Source organism: Salmo trutta, chromosome 3, assembly GCF_901001165.1.
Source record: "Salmo trutta chromosome 3, fSalTru1.1, whole genome shotgun sequence".
Classification (NCBI taxonomy): domain Eukaryota; kingdom Metazoa; phylum Chordata; class Actinopteri; order Salmoniformes; family Salmonidae; genus Salmo; species Salmo trutta.
In genome coordinates, this window is record NC_042959.1 from 59,197,644 (window position 1) to 59,215,765 (window position 18,122).

General features: G+C 46.1%; 1 protein-coding gene across 1 annotated transcript in view; it reads right to left on the reverse strand.

The window, feature by feature from the left end:
• Positions 1-16,176: 16,176 nt before the first annotated feature.
• The window catches only part of LOC115165664 (serine/threonine-protein kinase fray2-like), a 32,436-nt gene continuing 30,490 nt past the window's right edge, over positions 16,177-18,122 (reverse strand). The window contains exon 4 of the mRNA XM_029718933.1: positions 16,177-16,206. Coding sequence (XP_029574793.1) covers positions 16,177-16,206 — 30 coding nt within the window. The remainder of the gene's footprint in view (positions 16,207-18,122) is intronic.

The window sequence follows — 18,122 nt, forward strand, 5'->3', positions numbered from 1 at the left end:
TCTAATTGAACAGAGCAATACTCAATCATGAGGCATCAAAGCCAAAGGAACTGAAAAATAATAAGTAATGCTATAGATGGAAGGAAAGTAGTGTGGAAACCTAATATTATTCAACAACAAATTCAATCCCTTTTAGACAACATCCTGTTGTGACATAAACGTGTCACTGTAGTAGTGAAGGTGTAAACTTGGCATTAGAAAACTAAACAGTATATTTGACCTCTCCCCTATCAAATCAAAAAATGTCAAGCTGAAAACCTAAGAAAATGAACAACAATGACAAATGGTTTGATGAAGAATGCAAAAACCTAAGAATTAAATGTAGAAACCTATCCAAACAAAAACATAGAGACCATGAAAACCTGAGTCTACGAATTCACTATAGTGAATCACTAAAACAATACAGAAATACACTACGGAAAAAGAAATCAGCTCAATGTAATTGAAGAATCCATAGACTCTAACCACTTCTGGGTAAATTGGAAAACACTAAACAAACAAAAACACGAAGAGTTATCTATCCAAAACTGAGATGTATGGATTAACCACCTCTCCAATATTTTTGGACCTATAACAAAGAACAAACAGCAAAAACATATACATGATCAAATACAAATCTTAGAATCAACTATTAAAGATTACCAGAACCCTCTGGACTCTCCAATTACATTGAATGAACTACAGGACAAAATACAAACCCTCCAACTCAAAAAGGCCTGTGGTGTTGATGGTATCCTACATGAAATGATAAAATATACAGACCACAAATTCCAATTGGCTATACTTAAACTCTTTAACATCATCCTTAGCCCTGGCATCTTCCCCAATATTTGGAACCAAGGACTGATCACCCCAATCCACAAAAGTGGAGACAAATTTGACCCCAATAACTACCGTGGGATATGCGTCAACAGCAACCTTGGGAGAATCCTCTGAATTATCATTAACAGCAGACTCGTACATTTCCTCAGTGAAAACAATGTACTGAGCAAATATCAAATTGTCTTTTTACCAAATTACCATACGACAGACCATGTATTTATCCTGCACACTCTAATTGACAAAGACACAAACCAAAACAAAGGCAAAGTCTGTTCATGCTTTGTTCATTTCAAAAAAGCTTTTGACTCAATTTGGCATGAGGATCTGCTATACAAATTGATGGAAAGTGGTGTTGGGGGAAAAACATACAACATAAAATCCATGTACACAAACAACAAGTGTCCGGTTAAAATTGGTAAACAAATACACACATTTCTCTCCACAGGGTCGTGGGGTGAGACAGAGATGCAGCTTAAGCCTCACCCTCTTCAACATATATATCAACAAATTGGTTAGGGCACTAGAACAGTCTGCAGCACCCGGCTTCACCCTACTAGAATCTGAAGTCAAATGTCTTCCGTTTGCTGATGATCTGGTGCCAACCAAGGAGGGCCTGCAGCACCTAGATCTTCTGCACAGATTCACAGACCTGGACCCTGACAGGAAATATCAATAAGACATAAATAATGGTGTTCCAAAAAAGGTCCAGTTGCCAGGACCACATATACAAATTCCATCTAGACACCGTTGCCCTAGAGCACACAAAAAAACTATACTTACCTCGGCCTAAACATCAGCACCACAGGTAACATCCACAAAGATGTGATCGATCTGAGAGACAAGGCAAGAAGGGTCTTCTATGCCATCAAAAGGAACAGAAAATTTGACATACCAATTAGGATCTAGCAACAAATACTTGAATCACTTAAAGAATGCATTGCCCTTTATGGTTGTGAGGCCAACCAAGAATGTACTAAATGGGACAAACACCAAATTGAGACTGCATGTAGAATTCTGCAAAAATATCCTCTGTGTACAATGTAAGACACCAAATAATGGATGCAGAGCAGAATTAGGTCGATACCCGCTAATTATCAAAATCCAGAAAAGAGACGTTCAATTCAACAACCACCTTAAAGGAAGCGATTCCCAAACCTTCCATAACAAAGTCATCACCTACAGAGAGCTGAACCTGGACAAGAGTCTCCTAAGCAAGCTGGTCCTAGGGCTCTGTTCACAAACACAAACAGACCCCACGAAGCCCCAGGACAGCAACACAATTAGACCCAACCAAATCATGACAAAACAAAAAGATAATTACTTGACACATTGGAAAGAATTAACAAAAAACAGAGCACTAGAAGGCTATGTGCACACTGCCCACAACATGAGGTGGAAACTGAGCTGCACTTCCTGACCTCCTGACAAATGTATGATCATATTAGAGACATATATTTCCCTCAGATTACACAGATGCACAAAGAATTCGAAAATAAACCCCATTTTGATAAACTCCCATATCTATTGGTTGAAATACCACAGTGTGCCATCACAGCAGCAAGATGTGAATCTGTTGCCACAAGAAAAGGGAAACCAGTGAAGAACAAACACCATTGTAAATACAACCCATATTTATGTTTATTTTTTTCTCCCTTTTGTACTTGATCTATTTTCACAAAATATGACATTTTAAAGGTCTTTATTCTATTGGAACTTTTGTGAGTGTAATGTTTACTGTATTTTTTTCTTCTATTGTTTTTTTCACTTTTCTTTATTATCTATTTCACTTGCTTTGGCAATGTAAACATATGTTTCCCATGCCAATAAAGCCCTTAAATTGAAATTGAATTTAGAGAGAGAGAGATGGGAAATGAGAAATGAGTTTCCCATCAGCGTGCTGTGCTCCATCTCTCCAGTCAGTTGGACCCCTGAGTGGAGACTCCTAAAGCCCATGGAATAAACCCCAGAGACATGGGAAACCAGTTTCATCAAACTCTCTGTGTGTTCCATAGAGTCTGGGTGGACCCCTGCTCCCCTTCTCCCCTCCTCCCTCCTCGCCCATTAACAATGAGGGGGATGTGTGAGAAAAGAACCAAGAAGTGTGGTTCTCCCTCCCCTCTCCGTCAGGCCAGGGGTGTAAATTCCAGCCCCACCCAGGGGCTCAGGATGAAGGGTTGGCTAAGACCTGTGTGCCCCCTCCTCTCCCCAGCAGGAGCCCCAGAAAGTAATGAAGGCTGGGGCGGCAAGGCGGCTGGGGACCATTGGGGGGGCGGTCGGGGCTAGCGGGTTAGAGGATTCCAGCCTGATGGTGTGGAGAGGGTCTTTCTGTAACTCTCTGCAGGTAGCCAGGAGCACAGCCCTGAGGCAGGGATTCCTGGGCCTGCTCCCCTCATCACCTCTGACGACCGGGGTCTTAATCACACTGTTCACACACTCACACCTCACCCTGCATTTCCTCGCCCTCTCTTACTCACTCCCTTCTGTCTCCGACCCGCTCTCTCTGCTCTGTCCCCCTGCTCTGTCTCCCCACAACACTATGTCTACCTTCTGCTCTCTCTGCTCTGTCCCCCTTCTCTGTCTCCCCACAACACTCTGTCTCCCTTCTGCTCTCTCTGCTCTGTCCCCCTTCTCTGTCTCCCCACAACACTCTGTCTCCCTTCTGCTCTCTCTGCTCTGTCCCCCTTCTCTGTCTTCCCAAAACACTCTGTCTCCCTTCTGCTCTCTCTGCTCTGTCCCCCTTCTCTGTCTCCCCACAACACTCTGTCTCCCTTCTGCTCTCTCTGCTCTGTCCCCCTTCTCTGTCTCCCCACAACACTCTGTCTCCCTTCTGCTCTCTCTGCTCTGTCCCCCTTCTCTGTCTTCCCAAAACACTCTGTCTCCCTTCTGCTCTCTCTGCTCTGTCCCCCTTCTCTGTCTCCCCACAACACTATGTCTCCCTTCTGCTCTCTCTGCTCTGTCCCCCTTCTCTGTCTCCCCACAACACTATGTCTCCCTTCTGCTCTCTCTGCTCTGTCCCCCTTCTCTGTCTCCCCACAACACTATGTCTCCCTTCTGCTCTCTCTGCTCTGTCCCCCTTCTCTGTCTTCCCAAAACACTCTGTCGCCCTTCTGCTCTCTCTGCTCTGTCCCCCTTCTCTGTCTTCCCAAAACACTCTGTCGCCCTTCTGCTCTCTCTGCTCTGTCCCCCTTCTCTGTCTCCCCACAACACTCTGTCGCCCTTCTGCTCTCTCTGCTCTGTCCCCCTTCTCTGTCTCCCCACAACACTATGTCTCCCTTCTGCTCTCTCTGCTCTGTCCCCCTTCTCTGTCTTCCCAAAACACTCTGTCGCCCTTCTGCTCTCTCTGCTCTGTCCCCCTTCTCTGTCTCCCCACAACACTCTGTCGCCCTTCTGCTCTCTCTGCTCTGTCCCCCTTCTCTGTCTCCCCACAACACTCTGTCTCCCTTCTGCTCTCTCTGCTCTGTCCCCCTTCTCTGTCTCCCCACAACACTCTGTCGCCCTTCTGCTCTCTCTGCTCTGTCCCCCTTCTCTGTCTCCCCACAACACTCTGTCTCCCTTCTGCTCTCTCTGCTCTGTCCCCCTTCTCTGTCTCCCCACAACACTCTGTCTCCCTTCTGCTCTCTCTGCTCTGTCCCCCTTCTCTGTCTCCCCACAACACTATGTCTCCCTTCTGCTCTCTCTGCTCTGTCCCCCTTCTCTGTCTCCCCACAACACTCTGTCTCCCTTCTGCTCTCTCTGCTCTGTCCCCCTTCTCTGTCTCCCCACAACACTATGTCTCCCTTCTGCTCTCTCTGCTCTGTCCCCCTTCTCTGTCTCCCCACAACACTCTGTCTCCCTTCTGCTCTCTCTGCTCTGTCCCCCTTCTCTGTCTCCCCACAACACTATGTCTCCCTTCTGCTCTCTCTGCTCTGTCCCCCTTCTCTGTCTCCCCACAACACTATGTCTCCCTTCTGCTCTCTCTGCTCTGTCCCCCTTCTCTGTCTCCCCACAACACTATGTCTCCCTTCTGCTCTCTCTGCTCTGTCCCCCTTCTCTGTCTTCCCAAAACACTCTGTCTCCCTTCTGCTCTCTCTGCTCTGTCCCCCTTCTCTGTCGTCCCACAACACTCTGTCTCCCTTCTGCTCTCTCTGCTCTGTCCCCCTTCTCTGTCTCCCCACAACACTATGTCTCCCTTCTGCTCTCTCTGCTCTGTCCCCCTTCTCTGTCTCCCCACAACACTATGTCTCCCTTCTGCTCTCTCTGCTCTGTCCCCCTTCTCTGTCTCCCCACAACACTATGTCTCCCTTCTGCTCTCTCTGCTCTGTCCCCCTTCTCTGTCTCCCCACAACACTATGTCTCCCTTCTGCTCTCTCTGCTCTGTCCCCCTTCTCTGTCTCCCCACAACACTATGTCTCCCTTCTGCTCTCTCTGCTCTGTCCCCCTTCTCTGTCTCCCCACAACACTATGTCTCCCTTCTGCTCTCTCTGCTCTGTCCCCCTTCTCTGTCTCCCCACAACACTATGTCTCCCTTCTGCTCTCTCTGCTCTGTCCCCCTTCTCTGTCTCCCCACAACACTCTGTCTCCCTTCTGCTCTCTCTGCTCTGTCCCCCTTCTCTGTCTCCCCACAACACTATGTCTCCCTTCTGCTCTCTCTGCTCTGTCCCCCTTCTCTGTCTCCCCACAACACTATGTCTCCCTTCTGCTCTCTCTGCTCTGTCCCCCTTCTCTGTCTCCCCCACAACACTATGTCTCCCTTCTGCTCTCTCTGCTCTGTCCCCCTTCTCTGTCTCCCCACAACACTATGTCTCCCTTCTGCTCTCTCTGCTCTGTCCCCCTTCTCTGTCTCCCCACAACACTCTGTCTCCCTTCTGCTCTCTCTGCTCTGTCCCCCTTCTCTGTCTCCCCACAACACTATGTCTCCCTTCTGCTCTCTCTGCTCTGTCCCCCTTCTCTGTCTCCCCACAACACTATGTCTCCCTTCTGCTCTCTCTGCTCTGTCCCCCTTCTCTGTCTCCCCACAACACTATGTCTCCCTTCTGCTCTCTCTGCTCTGTCCCCCTTCTCTGTCTCCCCACAACACTATGTCTCCCTTCTGCTCTCTCTGCTCTGTCCCCCTTCTCTGTCTCCCCACAACACTATGTCTCCCTTCTGCTCTCTCTGCTCTGTCCCCCTTCTCTGTCTCCCCACAACACTATGTCTCCCTTCTGCTCTCTCTGCTCTGTCCCCCTTCTCTGTCTCCCCACAACACTATGTCTCCCTTCTGCTCTCTCTGCTCTGTCCCCCTTCTCTGTCTCCCCACAACACTATGTCTCCCTTCTGCTCTCTCTGCTCTGTCCCCCTTCTCTGTCTCCCCACAACACTATGTCTCCCTTCTGCTCTCTCTGCTCTGTCCCCCTTCTCTGTCTCCCCACAACACTATGTCTCCCTTCTGCTCTCTCTGCTCTGTCCCCCTTCTCTGTCTCCCCACAACACTATGTCTCCCTTCTGCTCTCTCTGCTCTGTCCCCCTTCTCTGTCTCCCCACAACACTATGTCTCCCTTCTGCTCTCTCTGCTCTGTCCCCCCTTCTCTGTCTCCCCACAACACTCTGTCTCCCTTCTGCTCTCTCTGCTCTGTCCCCCTTCTCTGTCTCCCCACAACACTATGTCTCCCTTCTGCTCTCTCTGCTCTGTCCCCCTTCTCTGTCTCCCCACAACACTATGTCTCCCTTCTGCTCTCTCTGCTCTGTCCCCCTTCTCTGTCTCCCCACAACACTATGTCTCCCTTCTGCTCTCTCTGCTCTGTCCCCCTTCTCTGTCTCCCCACAACACTATGTCTCCCTTCTGCTCTCTCTGCTCTGTCCCCCTTCTCTGTCTCCCCACAACACTCTGTCTCCCTTCTGCTCTCTCTGCTCTGTCCCCCTTCTCTGTCTCCCCACAACACTATGTCTCCCTTCTGCTCTCTCTGCTCTGTCCCCCTTCTCTGTCTCCCCACAACACTATGTCTCCCTTCTGCTCTCTCTGCTCTGTCCCCCTTCTCTGTCTCCCCACAACACTATGTCTCCCTTCTGCTCTCTCTGCTCTGTCCCCCTTCTCTGTCTCCCCACAACACTATGTCTCCCTTCTGCTCTCTCTGCTCTGTCCCCCTTCTCTGTCTCCCCACAACACTATGTCTCCCTTCTGCTCTCTCTGCTCTGTCCCCCTTCTCTGTCTCCCCACAACACTATGTCTCCCTTCTGCTCTCTCTGCTCTGTCCCCCTTCTCTGTCTCCCCACAACACTATGTCTCCCTTCTGCTCTCTCTGCTCTGTCCCCCTTCTCTGTCTCCCCACAACACTATGTCTCCCTTCTGCTCTCTCTGCTCTGTCCCCCTTCTCTGTCTCCCCACAACACTCTGTCTCCCTTCTGCTCTCTCTGCTCTGTCCCCCTTCTCTGTCTTCCCAAAACACTCTGTCCCCCTTCTGCTCTCTCTGCTCTGTCCCCCTTCTCTGTCTTCCCAAAACACTCTGTCGCCCTTCTGCTCTCTCTGCTCTGTCCCCCTTCTCTGTCTCCCCACAACACTATGTCTCCCTTCTGCTCTCTCTGCTCTGTCCCCCTTCTCTGTCTTCCCAAAACACTCTGTCGCCCTTCTGCTCTCTCTGCTCTGTCCCCCTTCTCTGTCTCCCCACAACACTCTGTCTCCCTTCTGCTCTCTCTGCTCTGTCCCCCTTCTCTGTCTCCCCACAACACTATGTCTCCCTTCTGCTCTCTCTGCTCTGTCCCCCTTCTCTGTCTCCCCACAACACTCTGTCTCCCTTCTGCTCTCTCTGCTCTGTCCCCCTTCTCTGTCTCCCCACAACACTCTGTCTCCCTTCTGCTCTCTCTGCTCTGTCCCCCTTCTCTGTCTTCCCACAACACTATGTCTCCCTTCTGCTCTCTCTGCTCTGTCCCCCTTCTCTGTCTCCCCACAACACTCTGTCGCCCTTCTGCTCTCTCTGCTCTGTCCCCCTTCTCTGTCTCCCCACAACACTATGTCTCCCTTCTGCTCTCTCTGCTCTGTCCCCCTTCTCTGTCTCCCCACAACACTATGTCTCCCTTCTGCTCTCTCTGCTCTGTCCCCCTTCTCTGTCTCCCCACAACACTATGTCTCCCTTCTGCTCTCTCTGCTCTGTCCCCCTTCTCTGTCTCCCCACAACACTATGTCTCCCTTCTGCTCTCTCTGCTCTGTCCCCCTTCTCTGTCTCCCCACAACACTATGTCTCCCTTCTGCTCTCTCTGCTCTGTCCCCCTTCTCTGTCTCCCCACAACACTATGTCTCCCTTCTGCTCTCTCTGCTCTGTCCCCCTTCTCTGTCTCCCCACAACACTCTGTCTCCCTTCTGCTCTCTCTGCTCTGTCCCCCTTCTCTGTCTTCCCAAAACACTCTGTCCCCCTTCTGCTCTCTCTGCTCTGTCCCCCTTCTCTGTCTTCCCAAAACACTCTGTCGCCCTTCTGCTCTCTCTGCTCTGTCCCCCTTCTCTGTCTCCCCACAACACTATGTCTCCCTTCTGCTCTCTCTGCTCTGTCCCCCTTCTCTGTCTTCCCAAAACACTCTGTCGCCCTTCTGCTCTCTCTGCTCTGTCCCCCTTCTCTGTCTCCCCACAACACTCTGTCTCCCTTCTGCTCTCTCTGCTCTGTCCCCCTTCTCTGTCTCCCCACAACACTATGTCTCCCTTCTGCTCTCTCTGCTCTGTCCCCCTTCTCTGTCTCCCCACAACACTATGTCTCCCTTCTGCTCTCTCTGCTCTGTCCCCCTTCTCTGTCTCCCCACAACACTCTGTCTCCCTTCTGCTCTCTCTGCTCTGTCCCCCTTCTCTGTCTCCCCACAACACTCTGTCTCCCTTCTGCTCTCTCTGCTCTGTCCCCCTTCTCTGTCTCCCCACAACACTATGTCTCCCTTCTGCTCTCTCTGCTCTGTCCCCCTTCTCTGTCTCCCCACAACACTCTGTCGCCCTTCTGCTCTCTCTGCTCTGTCCCCCTTCTCTGTCTCCCCACAACACTCTGTCTCCCTTCTGCTCTCTCTGCTCTGTCCCCCTTCTCTGTCTCCCCACAACACTCTGTCTCCCTTCTGCTCTCTCTGCTCTGTCCCCCTTCTCTGTCTCCCCACAACACTCTGTCGCCCTTCTGCTCTCTCTGCTCTGTCCCCCTTCTCTGTCTCCCCACAACACTCTGTCTCCCTTCTGCTCTCTCTGCTCTGTCCCCCTTCTCTGTCTCCCCACAACACTCTGTCTCCCTTCTGCTCTCTTTCTTTACTCTCTTTCTTTCTCAACCTCTTTTCTCATCCACAGCAGCTAACTTCCGCTAAAATCCTTCTCAGTCTGTCTTGCTCTCTTCTCCCATACTGTAACCAACTGTAATATACTGTAACCAACTGTAATATACTGTAACCAACTATAATATACTGTAACCAACTGTAATATACTGTAACCAACTATAATATACTGTAACCAACTATAATATACTGTAACCAACTATAATATACTGTAACCAACTATAATATACTGTAACCAACTGTAATATACTGTAACCAACTATAATATACTGTAACCAACAATAATATACAGTAACCAACTATAATATACTGTAACCAACTATACTTTACAGTAACCAACTATAATATACAGTAACCAACTATAATATAATGTAACCAACTATAATATAATGTAACCAACTATAATGTACAGTAACCAACTATAATATAATGTAACCAACTATAATATAATGTAACCAACTATAATATAATGTAACCAACTATAATGTACAGTAACCAACTATAATATACTGTAACCAACTATACTTTACAGTAACCAACTATAATATACAATAACCAACTATAATATACAGTAACCAACTATAATATAATGTAACCAACTATAATATACAGTAACCAACTATAATATAATGTAACCAACTATAATGTACAGTAACCAACTATAATATAATGTACCAACTATAATGTACAGTAACCAACTATAATATAATGTAACCAACTATAATGTACAGTAACCAACTGTAATGTACAGTAACCAACTATAATGTACAGTAACCAACTGTAATATACAGTAACCAACTATAATGTACAGTAACCAACTATAATATAATGTAACCAACTATAATGTACAGTAACCAACTATAATATAATGTAACCAACTATAATGTACAGTAACCAACTATAATATAATGTAACCAACTGTAATATACAGTAACCAACTAAAATATAATGTAACCAACTATAATATACAACTATAATATACAGTAACCAACTATAATATAATGTAACCAACTATAATATACAGTAATATACAGTAACCAACTATAATATACAGTAACCAACTATAATAAGCACACATAATAGTTCTCCAGGATAGTTGCTGTGAAAAACACCAAGCAAGTTATATCACCTTGCAAACACACACCCAGACAATTCAACCATACCCCCCCCCCCACACCAATGGATCCCCTCTCCAGTCTACCTTCCATTATTAATTTGCACCCCCCCTCCTCATGTTGGGGGTCTAACTCACAGCTCTCTCCAGGAGATAGAAGCCCAGCCCCTTGCCACTGCCCCCCCCCTCTCCCAATCCCACTGACTGCAGACAGACATTGGCCTGGACCAAATAAAACCTCATAAAGGCTAATGTTGCATGCCACTTTCCAGGGGTGGGCCATGTCAGGTCACGGTTTGGAATATAGCTGGGCGCTAACCAAAGTTAATTACACTCTCACCGGGGCGGTGAGACACACACACATGCACATAAACACACGCAGGCATGCATGCACGCACACACACACACACACACAAACACACACACACACCGGGTGGGGTGATTCCCGTTCCCGGTTTGTTAACTCCCTCCGGGCTGTAACGTCTAATGTGCGGACGACCCATGGAGCCACAAAACGTCAGGAAGTGGGTTTTTATTTCCTTTATGCCTATCTGATTACCCACAAATCCCTTTGGGCTTCTTCAGACACAAAAAGTCCCCCTATCTGCTCTCTACGTCTCTCTCAGCCTTAGAGGAGAGAACAGATCTCCATAACTCATGTAATATAATAGAGAAGAATCTCTGTAACTCAGAAGAGAACACTCTGACTTCTGACGCCTGGGTCACTTGGCAACAGCATGAGATTTCCTTCTTAAAATATCTCCACATTGTCTGCTGAAAAAGGGAGTGTTGCAATTAGTTAAATTGTTGTACACAAATGGAGGGTTTTCCAGACCCAGGATATTAAGCTTTACTCTTGGACTAAAGCACTTTTAAGTGCTTTTCTCTATTGAAAATGAAGTCTAGGAGTATAGGCTAATTTGTCTGGGTTTGGGAATCCATCATGACTGGTGGAATGTTGCATATACATACAGTGATGTGAAATGTATTTGCCCCCTTTCTGATTTTCTCGATTTTTGCATATCTTTGATAATGAACGCTATCAGATCTTCAACCAAAACCTAATATTAGTTAAAGGGAACCTGAGGGAACAAATAACACAAAGATTACATATTTATTTTACAAACAAAGTTATGCAACATCTAACGACATGGGTCCTATCACTGCATTCCACGGTAAGAACCTCATACCAACGGTCAAGCATGGTGGTGGTAGTGGGATGGTTTGGGGATGCTTTGCTGCCTCAGGACCTGGACGACTTGTCTTAATAGAGGAACCATGAATTCTGCTCTGTATCAGAGAATTCTACAGGAGAATGTCAGGCCATCCGTCTGAGTTGAAGCTGAAGTACAGCTGGGTCATGCAGCAAGACAATGAGTCAAAACACTCAATCAAGTCTACATGAAAATGACTAAAAAGCAACAGATTTTAAGTTTTAGAATGGCCTAGTCAAAGTCCAGAAATAATCCCAATTGAGATGTTGTGGCAGGACTTTAAAACAAGCAGTTTATGCTTGAAAACCCACAAATGTTGCTGAGTTAAAGCAGTTCTGTATGGAAGAGTGGGCCAAAATTCCTCCACAGCGACGTGAGATACTGATCAACAACTACATAAGCGTTTGGTTGCAGTCATTGCAGTTAAAGGTGGCACAACCAGGTATTGAGTGTAAGGGCCAATTACTTTTTCACACAGGGGCATTGTGTGTTGCATTTGTTTACGAAATAAATGAAATAAATATGTAATTGTTTATTATTTGTGTCACGACTCCCGCCGAAGTCGTCCCCTCTCCTTGTTCGGGCGGCGTTCGGCGGTCGACGTCACCGGCTTACTAGTTGCCACCGATCGATGTTTCACTGTTTGTTTGGTTTTGTCTTTATTGTGTACACCTGTTTTTGATTTTCCCTAATTATGTTCATTATTTAAACCTCTGCATTTCCTGTTTGTCTTGTCGGTGATTGTTTCCTGTTTTGTGTGTTGGAGATGTTTCTCCACACTACGTATTTTCCTATGAGAAGATTTATTGATTTTTCAAGTAAACACGTTTTGTTTACATTGATCCCTGTGTCCTGCGCCTGACTTCTCTACTTCTCTAAAAGGAATCCATTACAATTTGTTCACTCAGGTTCACTTTATCTAGTATTAGGTTTTAAGGAGTGGGACAAATACAGTGGCTTGCGAAAGTATTCACCCCCTTGGCATTTTTCCTATTTTGTTGCCTTACAACCTGGAATTAAAATAGATTTTTTGAGGGGTTGTATCATTTGATTTACACAACATGCTTACCACTTTGAAGATGCTAAATATTTTTTACTGTGAAACAAACAAGAAATAAGACAAAAAAACTGAAAACTTGAGCGTGCATAACTATTCACCCCCCAAAGTCAATACTTCATAGAGCCATCTTTCGCAGCAATTACAACTGCAAGTCTCTTGGGGTATGTCTCTATAAGCTTGGCACTCTGTCATATGTAAAGAGAAAAGAGGACAGGGCCTAGAACCAAGCTCTGGGGGTCACCAGTAGTAAGAGTACGTGGTGTTGACACAGATACTCTTCACGTCACCTGGTTGGAGCAACCTGCCAGGTAGGATGCAATCCAGGAGTGTACAGAGCCCAACCCTGAGAGGGTGGAGAGGAGGATCTGATGGTTCACTGTGTCAAAGGCAGCGGATAGATCAAGGAGAATGAAAACAGAGGAGAGAAAGTCAGCTTTGGCAGTGCGAAAGCCTCCGTGACACAGAGGAGAACGGTCTCAGTTGAGTGAGCTGCCTTGAAGCCTCACCGGTTAGGGTCAAGAAGATAGTTCTGAGAGAGAAGTGTTTTGGAAAGAAAAGAAAGAAGGGATGCCGGTCTGTAGTTTTTGACATCAGAGGGGTGAGTGATGATTTTGAGTGTTGGTTTCTTGAGGAAGGGAGTGACTCTGTCCATCTTGAGGTCAAAGGTGACGCAACCAGTGGTCAGGGATGAGTTGATGAGGGAAATTATCTGGAATGGGAGAAGGTCTCTAGAGATGGTCTGGAGAAGGGAGGAGGGGATGGGGTCAAGTGGGCAAGTTGTTGGGCGGCCAGACACTAGTCGCAGGATTTAATCTCTTCTCCTCGCATCCTCCTCTGTGCTCAGTAGGTGACCTTGCTGTCTCAGACAGACAGACAGGTACAGTATTATCGGAGTCTCTCTGTCCCTCAGTCTCTCAGAGACACCACATACATATGGACAGATTAATATCAAAACTTTTTTTTGACTCCTTAGTATCTGGCTGTACATCAGCTGAGAATGTGGTCCGCCAGGTATCCTATGGGTTTGTATTGTGTGGTCCATCAACAGGAAGTGAGGTTTATTTTTATTTATTTTATATTTAACCTTTATTTAACTAGGCAAGTCAGTTAAGAACAAATTATTATTTACAATGACGACCTTAATCAGAGCAGGAAGTAAGTGGGATATGTGCTGTATGCTAACACACATTGATCCTCTTGCAGTTTACTTAATTTCTTTGTTTTCCTGAAACTCTGGAGGTAGTAAACAAATCATTTTAATGTTTCCAGCTGTAAACATGGTATATAATGGAATTAGGCTAGTCAGTGTGTGTGTGTGTGTGTGAGTGTGAGTAATAAACGCGGTCTCGCTCATTTGTTCCGCTGTGCGGGGTCATGGTAGTAAAGCTCTCTTCCTCTCCGTAGGGTGTGTGTGTGTGGTGTCCCACTCCCAGGAGGAAGCATCCGTGTGGCCTCCACGGCTGTACGGTCACCGACCTGACAACCAGGGAACAACCATGGAACCATCTGCCTAGGGACAAGTCAACCGCCACCATGGACTCTCTCTGTGATGTGAGTGTGTGTGCGTGCCTGCCTGGTAATATAATGTGTGGGGTAGAGCACATGCTGTGTCCTAAACACACCGTTTAGATGACATCATAGCTCTTTGGAATCTAGAGCAGACAGAGAAACTTAATAGCAGGTAATGCACATTTGCTGCATCCCAAATGGCAACCTATTTCCTACATAGTGCATTACTTTTAACCAGAGCCCTATGGTCCCTGGTCAAAAGTAGCGCACTATTTAGGGAATATGGTGCCATTTAGGATGCACACATCCTCTCTGACCTTCACTTCCCAAAGCTGCCCCCCACACATTATAGTATATGACCCTATAAATGACAAATTCTTAGAAGAACGTATTGACAAACTGAACAGGGAACTAATGTTGGAAAGTTGGAGAGAGAGTTTAACCATGTTTGGACCACCAGACAGAAACAGAACCGTTCAACATAGACAGTGTCTGGTCTGGAGGGAAGGACCTCTATTTCAGGTGAGCCCTAAATTCAGCCAGCTGCATACCTTTATAATGAGAGGAATATCCAGCCAGCTATTCCAGCTCCGCCACAGAGAATGGCGCTCCCTCTTCCAAGAACAGCTAAGCCCTGTTGTTCTCCTTCTTCCTTCATAAGCCGTGTTGCAGCCAGCATGACTAAACTACAGCAAAGACTCTTCTCTCCTCTCCTTTCCTCTTCTCTACTCTCTCCTCTCTGCTGACAATGTGCTGGTTCTCTTTCCCTGTCTCACCAGGCCAGACTCACTCGAACTGCGTAAAGCTCCGCTCTGATCACACAATGAACCCCGACAGACAAACTGCCATGGGAGTTTGGGACACTGCCGCGCTGGAACATGTGTAGTCGCCGATACGGACTCATCGCTGAGTTTCCGTGAGCGCTGCTCAGGGCGATGGATGGCATTTCTTCCCCACTTTGTCCTTCACTGCTCCTAGGGGAAAATTCAGTGACGTGAACTCAGTGGAGTGGTACATAATGGAGTCATCATTTGACTTCCTTCTCTCTAAACTCCAGAGAGAGAATTGGAGGACAGTTAACCGACTCAATGGAAAACAACTGCAATCATCCACATCCGCCTTATTTAAAAAGGACCAAATATAGAAGAAGAGTACAACTAACACATTTAGGAAAAATCAGTGATGACAACCATTTGTATCTCTTATTAAAGGGTGAATGCAGGCTTAGGAAACAGATCAACAGATCAACCGAACTGAAGGACAGAAGCTACATTACAGAATAGGTCAAAAAGAAAATGAGCAACAAAGAGTTTTGAATAACTGATTATTTAGTTTCTTTGCAAGTCACTTTGAAAGTAACAGCCACGCCTTGCAGATGCCAGAACTTGTCTCTCTCTCTCTCTCTCTCTGTCTCTCTCTCTCTCTTTCTCTCAGAATTGTCAGTCCGTTTGGCGGACAAGGACCAGAGACCCTTATTGACGTCACAGCAATGGTCTCTAAAGACAGATCCACAGCTGCTCAAGTCAGGTGTTTGTTTTTGTTCAAACCAGGAAGAGGAAGCAGGTATAACTCTGTGTGCATCTCAAATAGCTCCCTATTCACTATATAGTGCACTATTTCTGACCAGAGCCCTGTTGGCCCTGGTTAAAAGTAGTGCACTAGATTGGGAATTAGGGTGCCATTTGTGACGCACATTCTGTCTTTGAAAACACTGGGCAAAGCTTCCTGACTGGAGAACCACAGGCCAGACAGATACAGCTCAACCTGTCATTCTGTCAAACAACCTTTTCTCACTCTGACTCACTTTGCACTCACACAGACATACACACAGATGGATGTTTACACGCTCGCATAGACAACACACACTTGTATACACATGCACACAATTGTACACATATACACACCTTGTTTGGCCCTAAATCTGGAATTCACAAAAGTTTCTGTTTTGTGTGTTATGCTAATTTGTGCATTAATAGCCACTATCTGTGTTACTAGCTGACTGATTCCTAATTGTGCATACCATCAGACATGATGGCATGCATGAGTAAACACACCCTCAGTTCATGTTCTTAAAGGGAACAAACAAACAGTCCTGGCGCTCCTACAAAAATAAACTCTCCTGAAAAAAAAAACATCCCCACAAAAAAAAGAAGCTGTTAGACGGTGAAGTCTAATTTTCAACACCTTCCTTATTCCGAAGCCTGTTGGTTTCGGAGTCACAGGAATCTGACCTCATCAACGTCATCCTGGGGGAAAAAAGACAATTACACAGGATATCATCTAAGTGCGAGTAATACATGTAGCATAAAGAGCTGGAGAAGAAAGGAATTTGAGGGGAACTCATTGGCTGTAGCTTTGAACAGGACCTTCGGAGCGTTCAGGCCCTCTCTGATGACAGCCAGATGGCATCCTCTGATAATGGCTGTTCATCATCACCTTCATGAGCACACACACACACATATACACAAACACAGGCACACACACACACACACACACACACACACACACACACACACACACACACACACACACACACACACACACACACACACACACACACACGCAGGCACACACACTATATGCAGGTACACAGACACACACATATACACACACGCAGGCACACACACATACGCACGCATACATTCAGGCAGACATACATGCACGCACGCACGCACAAACAACAATGATGAGACAGCCTACAGGGAGGAGGTGAGAGCCCTGGAGGAGAGGTGCCAGGAAAATAACCTCTCCCTCAATGACAACAAAACTAAGGAGCTGATCATGGACTTCAGCAGACAGCAGATGGAGCACGCCCCATCGACGGAACTGCAGTGGAGAAGGTGAAAAGATTCAAGTTTCTCGGCGTACACTTCACCAAACAGACAGTGTGGTGAAGAAGGTGCAACAGCACCTCTTCAAACTCAGGAGGCTGAAAAAATTCAGCTTGGCTCATAAGACCCTCATAGACTTTTACAGATGCACTATTGAAAGCATCCTGTTAGGCTGTATCACCGCCTGGTACGGAAACCGCCCGCAACCGCAGGGCTATCCAGAGCTATGGATGCAAGGACTGACCATCCATGATATATCAATTATTGTTTTAACCTTGCCATGAGGCCATACAGTGTTTGATTGCATTCACAATGTTTACAAAAATTGGAGAAAAACAAGCTTATATTTTGGGTTCTGATGGAGGGTGACAGTTGAACTAAGCTCATGAGGCATGTATACGTTTATCCTTCAAGAATCAATGGATATATATACAGTTGAAGTCGGAAGTTTACATACACTTAGGTTGGAGTCATTAAAACTCGTTTTTCAACCACTTCACAAATTTCTTGTTAACAAACTATAGTTTTGGCAAGTCGGTTAGGACATCTACTTAGTAAATGACACAAGTCATTTTTCAAACAATTGTTTACAGACAGATTATTTCACTTATAATTCACTGTATCACAATTCCAGTGGGTCAGAAGCTCACATACACTAAGTTGACTGTGCCTTTAAACAGCTTGGAAAATTCCAGAAAATGATTTCATGGCTTTAGAAGCTTCTGATAGGCTAATTGACATAATTTGAGTCAATTGGAGGTGTACCTGTGGATGTACAGTGGGGGAAAAAAGTATTTGATCCCCTGCTGATTTTGTATGTTTGCCCACTTACAAAGAAATGATCAGTCTATAATTTTAATGGTAGGTTTATTTGAAAAGTGAGAGACAGAATAACAACAAAAAAATACAGAAAAACACATGTCAAAAATGTAATAAAAGGATTTGCATTTTAATGAGGGAAATAAGTATTTGATCCCTCTGCAAAACATGACTTAGTACTTGGTGGCAAAACCCTTGTTGGCAATCACAGAGGTCAGACGTTTCTTGTAGTTGGCCACCAGGTTTGCGCACATCTCAGGAGGGATTTTGTCCCACTCCTTTTGCAGATCTTCTCCAAGTCATTAAGGTTTCGAGGCTGACATTTGGCAACTCGAACCTTCAGCAGAAAAACACCCCCAAAGCATAATGTTTCCACCTCCGTATTTGACGGTGGAGATGGTGTTGTCATAGGCAGCATTCCTCCTCCTCCAAACACGGCGAGTTGAGTTGATGCCAAAGAGCTCCATTTTGGTCTCATCTGACCACAACACTTTCACCAGTTGTCCTCTGAA